The 18,828-nt window shown below is 39.0% G+C and overlaps 1 protein-coding gene across 1 annotated transcript in view; it reads left to right on the top strand.

The window, feature by feature from the left end:
* Window positions 1–18,828, top strand: part of DHRSX (dehydrogenase/reductase X-linked) — an 886,103-nt gene that overhangs the window by 499,626 nt on the left and 367,649 nt on the right. The window contains exon 4 of the mRNA XM_069205085.1: window positions 8,569–8,670. Coding sequence (XP_069061186.1) covers window positions 8,569–8,670 — 102 coding nt within the window. The remainder of the gene's footprint in view (window positions 1–8,568; window positions 8,671–18,828) is intronic.

Below are 18,828 nucleotides of genomic sequence, written 5' to 3'. Positions count from 1 at the left end.
ATGGTACCACAATGTACTCAAGGCACATAGCCGGACAGTAGATGACATAACTTTCATGACCACACTTGTGCTTCATGAGTTTCAAGACATTGTTTTACAGAGTAGACAAAGGCAAATTAAATTGGGTGACAAAACTACAGTTGCTAAAAAACTGTACACCAATTAAGTCCTCGAACAGGGGTGTGTATTGCTACACTTTTTGTTCAGTATATTCATGCCAAAGTACTCAAACGTCTACTTATCTGGATTCAATTGCACTTTGTGTAGCAGTGATGAAAGGATGAAAAAAAAAACCTTTTAAATGCCAGATATTAGAAACGTTTTGGTTACAATGAGAACCTTTCCACCATTAAGGGGCTGCCCAAATTTAACTCTGCATTACGCCTGTCATCCTGTCCTACTTGATAGGACTTGTATTGGTCTTCAACATAGGCTTCACCACCTAGCAACATATTGCAGAAAAATGCATTGGAAGTGAATGCTGGTAAAGCTTAAGTTCAGATTTTTGGTAATAGCATCAAAATGCCGTGAAGGTGGACCTTGAACGGTTGAGAAATAACTAGGACCTGAATCTATCAGTACTTAAGAATATTAGGCCGAGATAGAGTTATCCATTTGGGTGAATGTATGCATCCTCAGATTGAAGGCTCCATCATTAAACTTTGCAATGATTCAGCCTGCTGGAGAGCCCACAGACCCATCTCTCAAGCCACTCTGGGCATCAGTCAAGAACAATTATTAGTCTTTTCTTAGATGGAACCTAGTCAATGTACAGATATCTCTGCCACCTTCCAAAATCCTCTGTTCAGGAACACATTTGTCTTGAGTTCTGCTTGGTAAATCAGTTACTGCCCTAGCTGGAGGATCAGCATTGATTCTGGACTCGCATAGCAGTGTCTAGCTTGGGTATTATGAAATCCCTGCTCTGGCATGAACTGCGTCTCCATACAGAATAACTGATGGCTGCGGCGGGCAAGCATAGCCTTGCCGTGAACTAATACTGAGTGATTGACAGCTGCAGCGCTGCATAGACAAATGAGTGGGCAATCTTTTGTTGATTACAATTGACTACGGATCCACGATTCTGTATTCCTATTTGGTTCTGCTATTAATTACACTATCTATCTAAAAGTGTCTACTTTTTTTGTCCTGGAGAAAACTCTGTTATAATTTAATTATTAGGGGTCGAAATGTCGACTTACATGTGTTTACTTTAATGAACTTTAGTTACACGGGGAACTCACTGAGTGATTTGGGACCTGGGCTCCCTAATATGAAAATGTAAGCATTTTAAGTCACCTTAATGTTTGGTTTATTAAACACTGTGCACTATTGCTCACCATTTTGCACTATTCACTAATCACTGTGCCATTCATAAGGATCACCAAATCCTATTTTATCAAAGCTTGTCTGTGCAAAACTTGTCAGTGAGATATTGTCATTCTCCACTTCCAAGTTATAGACCCAAATATTACAAAGGTTTGTGCAGCCAGAATATATGGGTATTTACAAAACAATTGAGGTCTGAAAACAGTGGGTTTTGTTTGCATTTATGTGTATGTTATTTTGGGGAACCGTTACTCTAGTGAATAATATACCTATACAGGTTCCTAGGGATAGTGGGTTGTCCCATTTCTGTTCACTGGCATGAACTGCAGCAGGGTGGAAACAGTATAAAATACTTCTTGTATAAGGTATTGAACAACGGATTAGAATGTTTACAGTAGTGCTTAACCTGGTAGGAAAGTCTATTTGATTTAGAATTTACAGAATAGCATTGTTGGCAAATATTTAAGTCTTCTCACTAAAAGTAATCACAGATTAGTGGAAAGCGTGTACCGTCTGGTTCACCATCAACAATATTTATTGGAGTGGATATTATTAAAATGCAAAACAGGATACAAGGAGTTTCACTTCGGTGTCTTTAAACTTGGCAAGTATTGGCAGCCTTAGAAACAATCAATAAAAGAAGAAGGTTGTCAATTTCTACCAATATCCAAAGTGAAGTCTAACTAATGTTCTGTGCTGCTGTTGCTTTTTATCAGAGGAGCACAAAGACTTTTCATTGTCTTCATGTAGAAGACGTAGGGCCTGATTACGAGTTGCTCCTTAAATTCCAACTCATATGTAAACCCTAGTTTACACAGGTCAGAATTACAAGTTAAAAGGTATCTAATGCCGATCATTATCGGAAGCGTTAAAAACCTCAAGCTTTGTTATATTTCAGTAAGGCAAAACCTGCCGAAATTTAATAAAGGAAATGTGTACGCCATTTGATGTACCATGCAGATTTTGGTGTATTAAACACCAAAATCCACATGTTATTGCCCATAAAGTCATAATAGGTGCTATTTATAGCATGTGATAATTAACGATCCCCATGGTATTGTTAGGTACCAGGTGCGATAAATAGCAGCTTTCCAAGTAATTAGGCCCTTAGCATTTGCAGATGCCCCAAGAAACGTTAGTTGTTTCAACTCAGCAGAACTTCATCTAGTTTGTGGTGTTGTAAAATTTACGGAAAATGTATACTCTAAATATTATTTGCTGTTCAGTCACTGCATCAACTTCTTTTATTGATTTTCTGGATTGTATATTTTAGAGTCATATGACTGGGTAATCACCCCCATGACTAAAAAAAAAATTAGTTTCCCTAATGAATGTCAAGATTTATCACTTTTTATTCTGTAGTATGTATTAAGTTGTTAACCTGGGTGGTTGTTTAGTTATTAATCAAGTAATTAATTTCACTCACTCATTAAAGTGTTTTGACTTTTTAGGTAATTGAAAGAAATGCTCCTCAAATACAGAGTGCACTGTACAGTTTTAAAATGACAAAATAGAAGCATGAAGTGTGCAATTGACAAAAGCCTGTAGACCAGAAATTCAAAAAAGCATTTTCACTGGTTGCATTATTGTCAATTTCTGGGTCTGGGTCTCTACAATAGTGTATTATAATGTGCATTATTCAACTGGACATGTAATTAGCCAATAGGGTGTTACAACAAAATTTGCTAAAAGACTGCTCCCCAACAATAGTGACCTGGCAATTGGATCTCATGAATTGTAGAAAGAAATGATAAACCACTAATTGCCTGTGAAAACTCAATCTGAACCAATATACATATATTCTCAATCTAGTCAGGGTCTTCAAGAAGGCAAAAAATATGTTTGCTGGGAAGAATCCCCTACCCCTCCACCAACATAATATATAGTGAGGTTCTCACCACTTTTCCACCCTAAGAGGGCACCTACTAAATGTATGTATGCTTCCAGGTCAAGAACTTACAGTAGTTTTCATATTTATGTATAATGGTTATATATTTGTCTTATTTCGAATCATTACACATGCTGTTTTCTTCTTTGAGAGAGGTTTCTTTATTGTAATTGAGCTGTTACCATTGTATCTATTTATACCATAAAATGTATTGTATGTATTTATCTTACTGTATTAGTTTGTTTTAATAAACTTTCTTTTTCAAACTTAAAAAGAACTTACAGTAGTATTTTAATGGCTATAAATGAAGATGTGTTTGGTGCTCACTTACTTCTGTCCACCCTGAAATGCTTCTTGTTCCTCAATTTCAAATGCTTGAAAATCTACATAATTTACAATTGTAAAAATCCACAAGGCACAGTTCTGTGAATCAGGATATTAAATGTGCAGATTGCTTTTTTGTGCAACTTAGTACTACTCACATTTGCTAAACAATTACTGGACCATGCCAAAATAATTTCTGAAGTAATCCTGGTAGTGTAAAACAAACCTAGATTTCCCAGAGGGATTGTATCTGCAAAAGGTACCCTTTATGGATTTTCCACATTTTTCTATTAAAAAAGACTATCCTCTGACATAGCACTTATCTGTCTCTTCGTCCTAATATTAAAAGTCCACAAATCATGATTTTGAGAATCTGGATGTGGAATTCGTGGTCGTAAACTGTTTTTGTAAACCTAAGTACACCATGGATGTGTATCCAAGTTTGAGAAATGAGCCCAACGTGCCTATCACAACCATTGTACTGAGTGGATTTTTCAGCCTTTTCCCTGTTGATATAGCGCCTATAATCTAGTGGTAGTTAAACTGTAACTTCTGTTTTGAATCATAGTTTAAATGTAGATATAATGCAGCTTAGACATGATCTATTGAAAAAAGCAAAATGTGATGTTATTGTGAAAAAACAATACCAAAAGGAATATTAAAACAAATATTCTAATACAGGTTTCCCACAGCACAGTAGGAGCTTCAGCTAAAGCACAAACAAATTAAAATATTTTCTTATTCATCGCTCCCAAAAACTCCTACCCACCTGATGCCATCTTTTCTATAGAGAGTCTTGGACTGACTTTATTAATTTAGAAGTGAAATTTGAGTATGGTAGCATATTTAAATATGCCAATCTGGCATGTCTTGTTTCTTGGCTTTTAAAAGTAGGACATACTATTACATGATAAACACCTGAAGTTCACAATAATTGAAGAAACATAGGCATTTTTGCCACAAAACAAAGCTTGTTGGATAATACATTTTGTTCAGTAAAAATGCTTGTGGGATATTTCAGTGCTGTCTCTGAAGCCTGAGAAACAAATGTGCTCAAATCTACTATCCAGCTGCGCTTTCCCTCGCCATGTGTGCCCCATATGCATAATAGTAGTTAAAAAAATACAGGACCAACCCTTTCTGCCCAAGTACAGAACAGGGTACAGTTTGCAACTAGAATAAAGGTTTTTTGGGTCTTATTTCAAATGCTAGTACCTCTGAGAGCAAACCCACAAACAATTTCTGTAGATATAATCTACTTAAACAAAAATAAGCACAGCCTTTCCTTTTCTGAAATTGTGAGCTTTTATATACTTTTGAATGGCAGTGTGTTATGCATCGGTTACATTGGTGATTGATGTAGACAATGCAATGTGAAACAAGTGAAACTATGGTAGACACATACATTTGCACACACACATACACATATGAAAAGATCAAAGGTTTAAACTTCCTTCTAGTTAGGAAAACATTATTCTTTCTATACAAACCAAACTTAACCTTAACAAAAACATCGGAAATTCTAAAGTTATAGTTTTACCGTCAGTTCCTAATGTAAACACCAAAGTTAAATTATTATAACTTTACTTCTTCTTTATATACAAACCAAACTTGATGTAGACAAAAACTTAATGTAAAAGTTATAGGTATACCTTAAATTTATAATTTGTTCACCACCCTCACATTATTATAATTAGCGCTCCTCCATAAACACTGTTTTCTGCTTGCTAATCACACAACAATAACTATAACTTGCCGCTCTACCATACAGTGACTTTATTAATTTAGAAGTGACAAGATGGGATTTGAGATGTCATATGTGTTGTTGTAAATGCTATGACATCAGATAGTGTAAGTGATTTACTATGAAAGAGTATAAGCAGTGCATGGTAAAGTGGTAAGTTACAGTTATTGCCGTGTGGGTAGCGAACTAAAAACAGTGTATATGGAGGAGCACTGGTTATAATAATGTGAAGGTGGTGCATAAATTATAAATTTAACGTGTAACTGTAACTTTCAAATTTGTAATTTTTATCTGCTTTAAGTTTGGTTTGCTTTGAAAGAAGAAATAAAGTATAGTAATATAAATGAGGTGTGTACATTATAAATTTAAGGTATAACTGTAACTTTTGAATTACTAATGTTTGTGTTGTTTGAGTTTGGTTTGTATAGAAAAAATAAATGTACTTTTCCTAACTATAACTAAGTATTAACCATAGTGTTTTTCCTTGAATTTCAACGTTTTTTAAACATTTTTAATAAAAATGTGTTTCAAATTATAGAGTCCAGTTTCTTCAAGTGGTGTTCTTCTATATGGTGTGTGGTACAGTAGAGTGGGGGACAGTGTCATTCAGTGTTGTGTCGTAGATGCTAGTATCGTTGAGTGGAGTTGAATTGAGTGGAGTAGTGTGTAGTGAAGTAAAGTGTCATACAGTGGAATGATGTCTCCTAGAGTACAGCAGTATGGTGTACAGAAGAATGGAGTGGTATAGTGTAGAGTCAAGTAAAGTGCCATAAACTGGAGTGGGATTTCGTAGAGTACAGTTTAATGCTGTTTAGTAAAATGCTGGAAAGTCTTGTAGAGTAGAGTAGAGTGTTGTACAATGGAGTGTTCTGGGTTAGAGTAGAGAATAGAGTTGTAGAGTGGAGTGTATGGGGATAGAGTGAAGGAGAGCCTCATAGAGTGGCATACCTCATAGTACAGGTTTGTAGAGTGGAGTTGCATAGAGCAGAAGAGCTTGCCGCAGAGTGGAATGGTGTAGAGTGGAGTGTTGAACACTGGTGTAGAGTGGGGTGAAGTATTGTATAGTGGAGGAAAGTGAAGTGGGCTTGAGTGGAGTTATGTAGGATAGAGTGAAGTTAATTGTTATAGAGTGGAGTGTTATGTTGTTGAGTGGTGTGGAGTGGAGTGGCCTGGCATAGGTTACAGTGGAGTAAAGTGTCATAGAGTCAGGTGGTCTGGTGTGTTGAACAGTCTTAAAAAGTGTCATAGAGTGGAGTACAGTGGAGTGCCACAGAGTGGATTACAGTGTTATAGAGTGGAGTAGAGTAGAGTGTGGTACGGTGTGTTAGACTGGAGTGGCACAGAGTAGAGTAGAGTTAAGTGGCCTATAGTAGCATAGAGTGGTGTAGTGTGCAGTGTAATAGTGTAGTACAGTAGAGTGGAGTAGTATACCATAGAGTCATGTACAGTAAAGTGTGGTGGAGCGGCAAAGAGGGAGTACGTAGAGTGTTGTACAGTGAAGTAGAGTGTCATACAGTGTCATACGCTAAACTAGAGTGCTGCAAACTGGCATTTACAGGAGTATATTGTTGTACAGTGAAGGGCTATAGAGTGGAACATAGTGTGGTAGAGTGGAGGGGCTTAAACTGTTGTTTAGTGGAGTGCAGTGTTATTGAGCAGAGTACAGCGGAGTGGTGTGCATTGGAGTTTGGTAGAGTGGAGTGGCCTACACTGTAATAGAGTAGGATGGATTGACATAGAGTGAAGTAGTATAAAGTGGAGTGGGGTATAGTGCAGTGGAATAGAATGGAGTGGTGTAGAGTGGAGTAGCGTACAGTAGAATAGCATACACAGGATGGGCATACAGTGGAGAGGTGTAGAGTGCAGTTGCATCGATAGTGTACATTGTACCACCTGTTTATTTTCTTTTCCAAAGAACCACAGGCTCTTGTAAGAGGTACCCTATGTCACCTCTGTGTACCACAGTAGTACTGCAGCGCTACCACAACAACAGATATCACGAAGTTGTTTTGCCTTTCTAGCTTAACCACTAAACTAATTTAGTTGCCATGTGAAAAAGGATCATCTACACAATATAGTGTACATTCCTGTGATATTTCTTTCAAATCTGTACTGGGGTTTTGGCGCTGCATCCAATACAGAAAGGCTATGTAAAATGCATTGTGGTCCAAATCTGTTTTCGGACCTCAATTTTTTTCTGTGCTCCTCCTCCACCAAAAGCTGCAGAACTTTCCATCATCCACCAATGTACAACGAGGAATAGTCTGGAAAGTTTTGTGGAGATTCGTCAAATGGGTGGAAAGTTATTAAGGGACAAAAAACAGAGGAATTCTTATCTCTGGCAACCCAAACTATAACTACAGAGTGGCTATCACCACTCTGATAGATATATATATATATATATATATATATATATATATATATATATATATATATACATTGTCCCTTAGTAGATGTTACTCAGTCCAATAGTCCAATACAATCTTGATTCCTTGTGTAAATAAATCTGTTATGGACATTCCCTTCCTTACTGCTAATGTTTTGAATCACACATTGGTTCACATGGGTCTACTAAGGACAGCAAATTTGTCTACCACTACACCTCCGTGCCATGGTAATCCTACGGAGCAAAGAACTTGCCTCTCCATGTGCTAATCAACAATGGTATGGTCACAATTGTAATGTAACATTTTTCTCATCATTGATTTCAGATTGTATTTGCAAGTTCTCTACAAAGTTTAGTTTGTAATCACATTGCATTGAATGATTAGTTAACTGTGTATATTCTTTTCTGTTTGTAAGTATATATTACTTTGCGCTAATCAGGTAACACTGCCACTTCAATGGCTCATTCCAGCGTACACCAATATTTTTTTTTAATCTACAGCTTCTTCAACCAGGCCAAAACTGAAAGGCTGTGCCTATTTATGTTTATGTAGATTATATCTTCTGAACTAGTTTGTGTATTTGCTCACACATGTACTATCATTTGAAATAAAACCCACAGCACCTTTGTTCTTGTTGCACATTAGAGTAGGCAAGCGGTCTATAGCAAGCAATAGAAAATGCTGCATGAAGCCCTGATACATGAAGTGGTCTCCATTTAGATCCAGATTACCCTTAATGCAGTACTTTGTGTTGGCCCTCATTTACATTACAGTTGGTTTTGTTAGCCTTATTTTTTTGGCATTTAGGTGCATATAGACATAACCACGTTGTGGCTTTTTAAGAAACATCTTTTTTTCACCAAAAGTACAAAGTTAACAGTCTTTTTATTTTGCAGTGGAGTATTTACTGTGCGATTTGGCATCCATGGAGTCCATCCGTCACTGTGTGAAGAGCTTCAGATTGAAGAACTTGCCTCTCCATGTGCTAATCAACAATGGTAAGTCTACACTTTTAATTTAACATTTTTCTTACCATTGATTTCACTTTGTATTTGCAAGTTCTCTTGAATTTTAGTTTGTTATCCCATTACATTAAATGATTAGTTCACTTTGTATATTCTTTTGAGTTATAAGTATTTTTCCTTTTTGTAAGTACTGCCAGTACACGATGTAGGTTTAAACACAGCACAGCTTGCCATGTCCCTTTCCCTTTTTTCTGATTACAAAATCAGTACACCCTTAATTTTTGATGGAAGCATTTATCAATATTGTTATTGAAAATACAAAACCTGATTATACTAGGTTTTAGAAACAACATTATACCGTCCGTTTATAATCTGATATTAGTCATACCGTCAATTGGCGCTGCCACCCCTGAGTTAGCGCGAATGGCTTTTGCTAATTGCTTAATAAACAGAGCAAACAATAAAGACGTTCCCCTGCCTACCTGGCATGTACCAGTATTCTGAGAGTTTATGATTATTTTTGCCATTGCACCCTCATAAACCTCACGGGGAGGCCAAATTCCCTGAGAATAATAAACAGGCTTTCTCAGCAGACCAAACTGAAAGTCTTCTCGGCGTCTAAAAACATAACCTGAGCTGGTATTTTATTTTGAGAGAAATAATTAAGGACTTCAATTAAGAAATTTATATTACTAAACAGTTCCCTCCCTAGCACAAAGCCACAATGATCTAGATTAACTAGAGAGCACATCACTTTGCGAATACGATTAGCCAGTAATTTTGTAAAAAATTTAGAATCTACATTTAACAAAGTTATGGGTCTATAGGAATTAAGGTTTTCCTTATCCTTATCTTTCTTTAGAAACTGACTACAGCAGTTCAAACTGACGGCGGGGTCTCTCCCCTCCTAGGATGTGATTATCTAATTTAAGAATTTTCGAATCTAAGACAGGTGCAAATTTCTTATAAAATTAATCTGGATGGCCATCTTCCCCGGTTGCTTTCTCAGTGGGCCACGATTTCACGGCGTCTTCGACTTCCTCTAATGTGAATTTAGTAATCATGGCAGAGGCCTGAGCTGCTTGTAGTTTAGGAATTGGAAGTTTGCCCACAAAGGATCTTAGTTTACTTGGTCAACCTGCTGCTGTTTTGTTTAGTGTTTTAAAAAGGTAGTATATATGTTGGAGGGTTTGTGATAAGACTATGCTTTTCACCTTCCCAGAGCCAATGAGTGTTCTCGTGCCTGGTGAGCAAGAAATGTGCCCCCATATTCATTTCCTCATAGACCTGTTGTAGGTATGCGGTATTGGAAGTGTAACCTAGTGTATAATAATAATCTTGCATGGCATATCTAGCCTGCCTCAAGAGATCGCTGCTAATAGAGCTTACATTTCGTGAAAAATTTAAACTCACAGAATGCAAAGAGGCTTAAAGTTTTGTCCTCTGCTCTGTTAGCTCTCTGCAATGCACAATTTATTTAGTAGTAATTATGCTGCGTATAGTAGCTTCAAAGGCTTACCAGACGTTCTCCACATGTACTGAGTTGTTAACTTTGAAACAATTGGTAATTTCACAGTGAAGATCCATGCACCACTCTTCCTTTTCTAAATTGACACTATTAAATGACCATCTAATAGTTGCCTTTTCTACTCTAATACTTTAAACCTCCATTTTCACTAAGGCATGATCTGAAAACCCATTTTGGATATGGTCATTGTTTTTAGTTGCAAATTCTTTGAACATAGGAAGCAATCCAGTCCAGCTGTTGAGTAATATTTGGCTGAAAAACAAGTAAATTCATGAGCTTCTGGATACTTCTCTCACCATACATCAGTAAGACTAAGGGGCATATTTATACTCTGTTCGCGCCGAATGTGCATCAAAAATTTTGACGCACATTCAGCGCAAACCTTGCCCCATAGTTATACTATGACGCCCGACCCCGCGGATGTCAAAAATCCTCTGTGTGCGTCATTTTTTTGATGCGGGAAACCGCCTTGCGTTAATGACATGCAAGGCAGGCGTTCCCGTCCAAAAAATGACTTTAAGGCATGTGCGCCTTATTTATATTCCCACGTCATTTTGATGCACAGGCGGGGGCGGGCCTTAAAAAACGGCACACAGCCTGATGTGCGCCGTTTTTTAACGCCTGGGTGAGGGCAGGCGTTAAGAGACATGTGGGCTCACATCCATGGTCTCTGACCATGGAAGCAGTCCAGAGGTGCCCTTCTCTGCCCCCAGGGACACCCCTTGTCACCCTTGCCCACCCTGGAGGACACCCATGGATGGGGGGACCCATCCCAGCTAGGTACAGGTAAATTGGGGTAAGTATCATTTTTTTTTTTTAAAGTGGCATAGGGGGGTCTAATTTGCCCCCCCCTACATGCCACTGTGCCCAATGACCATGCCCAGGGGACAGAAGTCCCCTGGGCATGGCCATTGGGCAAGGGGGCATTACTCCTGTCTTTGCTAAGACAGGAGTCATTTCAATGGGGGATGGGCGTCAAAAAATGGCGCAAGTCCGGTTTGAGCCATGATTTTTGACTCAAACCTGACTTGCACCATTTTTTGACGCACAACCCCCATTTTCCCCTACGCCGGCACTGCCTGGTTTGAGTCATTTTTTTTCTACTCTGACCAGCCCGCAGCGCCGGCTAACGTCAATCCCTAAATAAGGCGCCCGCCTGGCTCATAGGAATGGCGTTAGACGGCGATAAAGTTTTTGACGCAAACCAGCGCCGGTGCTGGTTTGCGTCAAAAAGTATCAATATGGGCCTAAGTATGCAAGGTTTATTTTTCTTACACTTTCCTACTGAAGAAATCCTGCCCAGGGTCCAGGAGTAAGTTAAAGTCCCCCCTAAAATAACTAAACCTGGAATGTCGAGCAGAGTCTGACATATTTCCGACAGTGGTGCCGGGTCACCCACCACAGGTGCATAAACAGAGGCAAATGTAAGCTTAGTTTAAGCTTGTCAGCTGCTTACTACTGCCCATTTTCCCTTCCAATTAGTCTGTGAAAATGTAACCTGCTTAGTTAAATACAGTGCCACCCCCATTTGTGCCCTATTCGCACTAGACAAACAACTATACTGCATCCATTGGCCCTACATTTTATAAGCGCTGTTATTCTTGTCCTTAAAATGTGCCTCTTGCAGCAGCACAACGTCCGAGTTATGGGACCTAATTCATACATCCACAGCTCATGCCTTTCACTTATTATTGAGGCCATTAACGTTCAATGTAACTACTTTTATATTATCCTTATTTGTCGCCATATGGTGATTGGAATATCTGGGCTGAGACCATCTTCCGTCTTATTATGCAAAATTATACATTGAGGCCATCGGACCTCCCAGCCCTCCTATACTTATTGAATACTTCTGAACATTATACAATAGCAGTAAAAAGCTCTCATACCTTTCCTCCTGCTGTGGGCCCCCCCACCCAAATCCTATTCCATACCTCATCCCACCCCTGCCAGGGAGGAATTTCCCACAATTCCTTCTTTGGATTCAGTAATCCCCTGAGTGCCATCCAATTGCACTCTCAAGTGGTTGTAAACCACCAGCATGCACCTGGAGGTTCTCAGACTTACCCTCCCCATAAAGAAAGCAAAAAACACAGTCACCCCAATACACCCGTAGTGCCCTCATCCTGTCATTCTTGCGTGGAAATTTTTTAACTTATGAACCCTTCAACTGTTGTTCTGCCTTTTTTGTTAACTCATGAAGGAGCACCTGTGCCTTGCTCACATCATTAAACAGGAAAGACTGGCCCATAGCTAAGACCCTGAGTTTTGCTTGCTGTACTATGGTAGCTTGTGCCCCATTAGCTTTAAAAGCATTGATCATTTTAACAAAGTCTCTGCGATTCCGTGCAGAAGTGACTGACATGTCTGAACAAATTCTAAAGAGGGGCACCTCAGGAGTAGAAAATATCTTCCTTGCAATTGCTTTACTCAAAATAACTCCCTATACACAAAAGTCTGCAAAGTTCAGCAAAATCGTATGAGGATACTTTGCCCCTGAAATTTGGTAAGCGGGAAGTCCGTGCACTCTTGTGATAGTCAGATCCCCAGCAAGCTCTGGCATACTTTGTTTCAAAAGAGACTCTACCCATTTTCTTACTTGTGAGCTTTGGCTTCCCTCTGCAACCCCCGCTATTGGGAGGTTTGAATGTCTATTGTAGTTCTCCAAGTCCTGTAATTTACTCTGTAGGCCATTTTTGCTTTTCTCTTGTTGCGAGACTGCCTGCTGTATGTTGCAAATATCATCCTCTAGTACTGAGACACGATTTTCTGCCTCCGTGAGTCTTTCCAGAACCAATGATAGGGTACCCTCTATTTTGGATAATCTTTCTTGAACCATGGCAATCTTCTGTGCCTTAGAACTTCTCAAGTCTCTGATTTCAGCTAAAATACTATCTAGAGTGCCTTTTACAAGTAGGTTGACCCTTTGGTCAAGCTCGTTCTCCTGTGGAGCTTGCTGGGCTGTCTGAGTTGCCTGGGAAGATCCTGTATCAATCAGGGTTTTCACTGGTGAAAATTCTGGTGCCCTTAATACAACCTCTACTTGCTCTCCTCCTTTGTGCCTTATTGCCTTCACACCAAATGCCTCTGTTTGGGCCTCCATGCTTTAGCTTGCAGTGCAGGTCTGCCCTAATCTTTCCCAAATAGGGGGTATTGTTTAATAGCGAGGCCATTCGATGGAGGGTCACTAACGGAGGGCACATCAGTGGACCTATTTGGATTTGCTGGCCCCGGGCTCTGTGGGTCTGTGGTTAGTGGTATAAATACTAATGCTGTTGTATCCTTATTCATATTGGTCTCGCCAGTACTTGTTTTGCCAAACCAGAGTGGTCCTGCTTAACACTTCTTCCTCCCTGTTCGCCACTGTTTGTAAACTCATCCCATGTAGGGAGCTAGGGGGTGCTTTAGTAGTCACTAATACTTTGCTGATACTTTCCCCAGATCCCCTCTAAGTTTCAACTTGGTGGTCGGCATGATTTGGTTAGATGCAGCAGCATTGTTTAGCATTAATTTTTGTTCGCTGGGGGGTGCATTCTGAGATCAGACACTGCGCCTGGCTCAGCTCCAACTTTATTTCCAGCCAAGGATAAATTGTGTCTGCTTTGATACTAGTGAATTTATTGAAGAGCTGGACAGAGTTGTCACTATTTTGGCTTTAGGGCTTTTAAGGCTGTGAGCGTGGCCCTTTCATTGAGTCAGTATGCCTCTCCCCCACCCCGTAAAAATGAGCCATGGTTCACCCCAACTCCTTAGAGCAAAGCGTTTCTTACCTGGCAGCCGATGGGGGAGATCTCCTTCTATTTTGAATGGCCCAGATTGTCTGCATTTCTTTGCTATAGCCCTGTACCCCTGGGCTACTACCCCAGGTGAAGAAAAAGGAGCCACAGCACCCCTCGCCACCCCTTGCGTTATTAATCTCCACTTTCCGGCCTCCTGCTCTCCGTCCATTCTGTCTCCTTCGTCCTCCCTCTGCTCTCTCTTCGTGGGAGGATTCATTTCTGATGTTCAGTATGGGTTTAGGGTGGGGAGATCTGCTATAGACCAGTGCCTCAGCCTATATCTGATCATTAATAAGTATACTGTGGCCAGACCTGAAGCTATCCATCTTGCGTTTATGGACCTGCATTTGACAGGGTCAATTGGGCAAAACTGTGGAACTTGCTACTCATTTTGAAGATTTATCCTAACATGTGCATCTGCTGAGTGACTTAAGGGGAGGCCTGTACACGAGCATTTCATATGAGTAGAGTGGTGCGACAAGGTTGCATCCTTGCCCTGTTTCTGCTCATGTTAGACTTAACTGCCTTGGAGTGAGCCCTTTTTGTAAGTCAGAACCAATTGTTAGAGGCTGGGTGCCTGGTCACTACCTGTATAACTCTATGCAGATGATGCAGTCCTGATGGCAAGGACTGTATTGGGGCTTCAAATCTGGGTGGATAAGTTTATAAACTTTATGGCTACTTTATGATCTGGCAGTTAAATTCACAAAATCACACATGATGGTTGTGAGCCCGAGATGTACCAGTTTGAAAATATTCAAGGCGGGGTCTCATATACTAACTAAATTTACAGTATTCCCGTATCTGGGGGTATTGTGTGAGAAAGCCTTTTTCTTCTGCCTGGTCAGCTTTGTGAATCTGAGAAAAAAATAATTTGGAATTAATTTGAAGAAAGGCTTTTAAGCAATTCTAAACAAAGCTAGGTGTAATGTGTCCATGTTCATTTTAATAATTTAGCAGGCTTCAACTTTAAAATATTGAATGAATTGTCACAGTGTAATAAATATTTTGGGGAAAAACAATGCTATTATTATTATTATTCTGTTATTATTTAATGTAGGTGTTAATAATTGGCAGAATAGGGATGCTGCATAATGATCATAGTATAAGTGGTGAACTTTGGTTAGGTATTTATCAGCTAACCTTGGGCTTACTAAACTAAGTCAGTCAGGAGTATTGGTTGTGGGGGTTGAAAAGAATAATACTTGTTGCTTTCTTATGATACTCCATTTTCGGGGTGCGAAATAAATTTTAGAAACAAATTTCCTAAAAACAGTTTTATGAATAATGGATCCTCTTGAATGGTTAATTGTCACTGCTGGGTTATGTTCAATTGTGTTCAGTTTGGATTTAAGACAGTTTTATAATTTGTCATTTTGTACTTCAGGGTTGGTTATTTGGGTAAAGCAGTCAACATTCTTGACCATAAACAATTGTATTACATTCAGAGGATTTAAGAGTGGTGAAATTCAAGGTTAATATAATGTAGAAATTGAATATACAAAAATAGCATGCTTCAATAATAAAACAACACAAGATGTGTATACCTTAAATTATGTACCAATTCCTATTACCACAATAATACAGCAAAGAAGCTTACTGTAAACCATTGACAACACAATTTGGACCATAATACACATTTAATTTTTAAATGCAAGTTCATGTCTCCACATTTTGCAAAAGTAAGATTATGTGATTATAACCCCAGCACACTGTCCTCAATGTTAGATAATAGAAATAATTGTACAAATCTCTTCCATTGCCATCAGTTGAGTATAACTTCAGATGAAGACTAATCTTGAAATAATGCAGCTATATATCTAGAATATACAGAAATATGTAGCAAAGGTACTGTACTTGGGGTAAAAGGAAATAAGTAACATCAGTAAATATCCTCAGCCTTATTTCAGTCCATATGGGACTGAAATATGACTTTCAGTCCCATTGGGATTGAAAGGTTGTTCAATAATATTAAAAATTGAATTGGGATAACCTTTGGATATAAAGGCAATATCTGAAGATATTACTATACATTGGGGAGTGTCTGAAAAATGCAACTTGAACACTGATTTTAGAAATGTACCTTGGTCTTTTGTAAGGACTAACTTAGTGATTCATTTTATCAGAAGGAAATAATTGGAATTGAGCTAAAGAAATGAATGTGGATGATTTCATGGCGAAGTTAATGCGAATTACTTAGTGCAATTGATTATTTAGTGGGTGTTAATGTTTCCTTACAGTATATAAAAAATATAATACACAACAAGTTTGAAAGAGGTAGGTTGAAATAAAATTTCTTAGTGTGTTTCAACTGTAGTATATTGTAGCTGCATCTTTATAGTGCTTACTACCCCTGACGAGGCATTGACTCACTTTGCGGATAGCAGCATGCTGCTCTGGAACCTAGTATTAGAGTAAGTACAGTAATTGTTAGTAATTTAGTTATATCGAAAGTGTGTGCTTTTTAGCTGATAAAACCATACCATGTATTATTGTGAGATTCTGTGCTTGAAAAATGTGTAAAATGTTTAATCCTGCATTCTAGGCTTGTGTCCAGTCATGTATTGAGACTACAGTTGTTTGTGAGTGAGTGGAGTTAGTTGAATCAGATTAGACTAGAAAGTATGATAAGGTTATTTTACTCCATTATGAAGGATTAATGTTCGAGCTAGTATAGATGAAATGTGTGCATTTATCTAAGCAAAATTGAGGATATGTGGATATGAAATCAGGGTGATTTTCAGGATCATGTAAAGTGGGGAAGGATGCATAAAGGTCTGTATAGTCAAATTGTTCTCAGAGGAAAATTTTGAAATATTGGGCAGGTGAAGTGGGTAAATCAGATTGAGAAACAGAAGTGGGCATGCAAGGATGAGTCTAAAATAGGGGAAAGACAATCCAGAATCAATGACATGTACACGTACTAAAAGAAAATCTTGTAGGTTCTTCTCTGCACCAGGCCTGAGAATGTAAGGGTGCAATGGTTGCCGTGCATCATACTTTGGAAATTGAAAGGCATAGAGCCTTCTAGTTAGCTGCTATTAATACTAATGTGTCTCTTAGTCTAGAGGTATTTCTTTAGCTATTCTGGTGATTGTTGATAAAGTGACTATAATCCTAGGGTTCTAGAATAGTGGCTCTTGGACATACAGTAGTTCTTCTTGGAGATTTAGGGCCTGATTACAACTTTGGAGGAGGTGTTAATCCGTCCCAAAAGTGACGGTAAAGTGACGGATTTACCACCAGCCGTATTACGAGTCCATTATATCCTATGGAACTCGTAATACGGCTGGTGGTATATCCTTCACATTTGGGACGGATTAACACCTCCTCCAAAGTTGTAATCAGGCCCTTAGTGATCTAATTGGGATAACGCGATTTTAACAAAAAGGAGAGGTATGACTCATGTTTGTTCTGTTCTGTGAGTATGATGTCATCCAGGTAAGAATGTTGCTCTCCACACTAATGTCTCTGAGTCTAAGGATTAAAGTATCATGTTGGACCAAAATACATTCTGTTGAAAGGTCCAGAAGTAGCAATGTAGCTATTCTCTTGTGTCTGTCAACCATGTTTTTAAGGTTGCCCCAGATTATGATTACAACTGATTTGGTGCTTCTGCCAAGTTAGGACTCTATTAGGTAGTCTGAGAATAAGGTGTTTTCTTCTGTGAATATTGAGATTTAGGTGAATGCTATTCTTTCCATAGGTTTGGCAAAGAAGGGTCCAATTGTTATTGGTCTGTCTGTTTTTAGAGTATTTGGGATCCAAGTCATTTTCTCGAATAATAGGCGTGTGTACGTTTTTGTAAGTTACCTGGGAAGACTCCTATTGATAAGGAATTGTTGCTTGGGTTTTTGACTGGAAAGGCTGCAGATGTTGGTGGAAGAATGGTTTTGACAATTTGTAGGGCACAAGGGTCGGATGGACAGCCAACTGGCTACTGGCTTTCACAAGATCCTACAATTCTGTCATTGTTAGTTCTTGAAAGTAGGTCAGAAGTGTGTCTGTGTTTGCTTTGGTGCAGGTTTTTGGAAGTGGCTAGGGGCAGTTGGCTTTCTTGAGTGCTACGTTTGATTCCAATGTGTCCACTTTGGCTATGTAATAAATCGCTAATCTTGAGAATCGGGTGTGCTGGCTCTGCTGCTTTCTGTATAACAAAATTATGCTAGGATTTTTAAAAAGCTCTTTTGTGGGGCATCTTGCACTCTAGATCCTAGTTGATTAGTGGCAGGCGGCTTTTGGCTTTTTTATCAGTGACTTGTACATTGTGTTATGTCTGTGTAGATGCATTTTGGGTTCTTAGATGTATACCAGATGCACTGGAGTGTTGTGATGTGTCTTTCTAGCTTTATGAGTTCTGCATTCATCCATGGGGCTTTCCTATTTTTGCCTTGCTTTGCTGGCAGTTTTCGTAGGGATTAGTATTTCACAAGCTGCATTTAGCAATCCATAACGTTTCTATATTGAGTTTATAGTTTACAATTAAGTGTTTGAAATTAGTTTGGATTTCAGATCCTTCATGTTCAGTCCAGTGGTGTAATGAAACTTGAGGGGGGCACCCTGCAGAGTAAGTGGAGCCCCCCCTCCCTCTGGGTGCAGTCAGGAGCTCTCAGGCCAGGGCACTGTACTGAGTGGTCACCTGGAGCTTGTCTCCTGCAACGCAGGGCTGGGGGGGCTTTTGTTACTCAACAGGTTCAGTCTATTCCATAGTTAGTAGATAGTTGCATGTAGGTGGGATTTAGCTAACACTTGTGTCATCTTTTCTAGGAAGGAAACAATGTGGTGACTGGTCCAGGTGACTGGAGTAGTTCTATGAAAAGTGATTAATTTCCAGGTTGCCAAAGATGGCTTTTTAGGTATGACCTGCAATATAGTTTGGTCTTT

This window comes from Pleurodeles waltl, chromosome 8, assembly GCF_031143425.1.
Source record: "Pleurodeles waltl isolate 20211129_DDA chromosome 8, aPleWal1.hap1.20221129, whole genome shotgun sequence".
In the NCBI taxonomy this organism is placed as follows: Eukaryota; Metazoa; Chordata; class Amphibia; order Caudata; family Salamandridae; genus Pleurodeles; species Pleurodeles waltl.
This window is presented reverse-complemented; position numbering and strand designations above follow the sequence as displayed.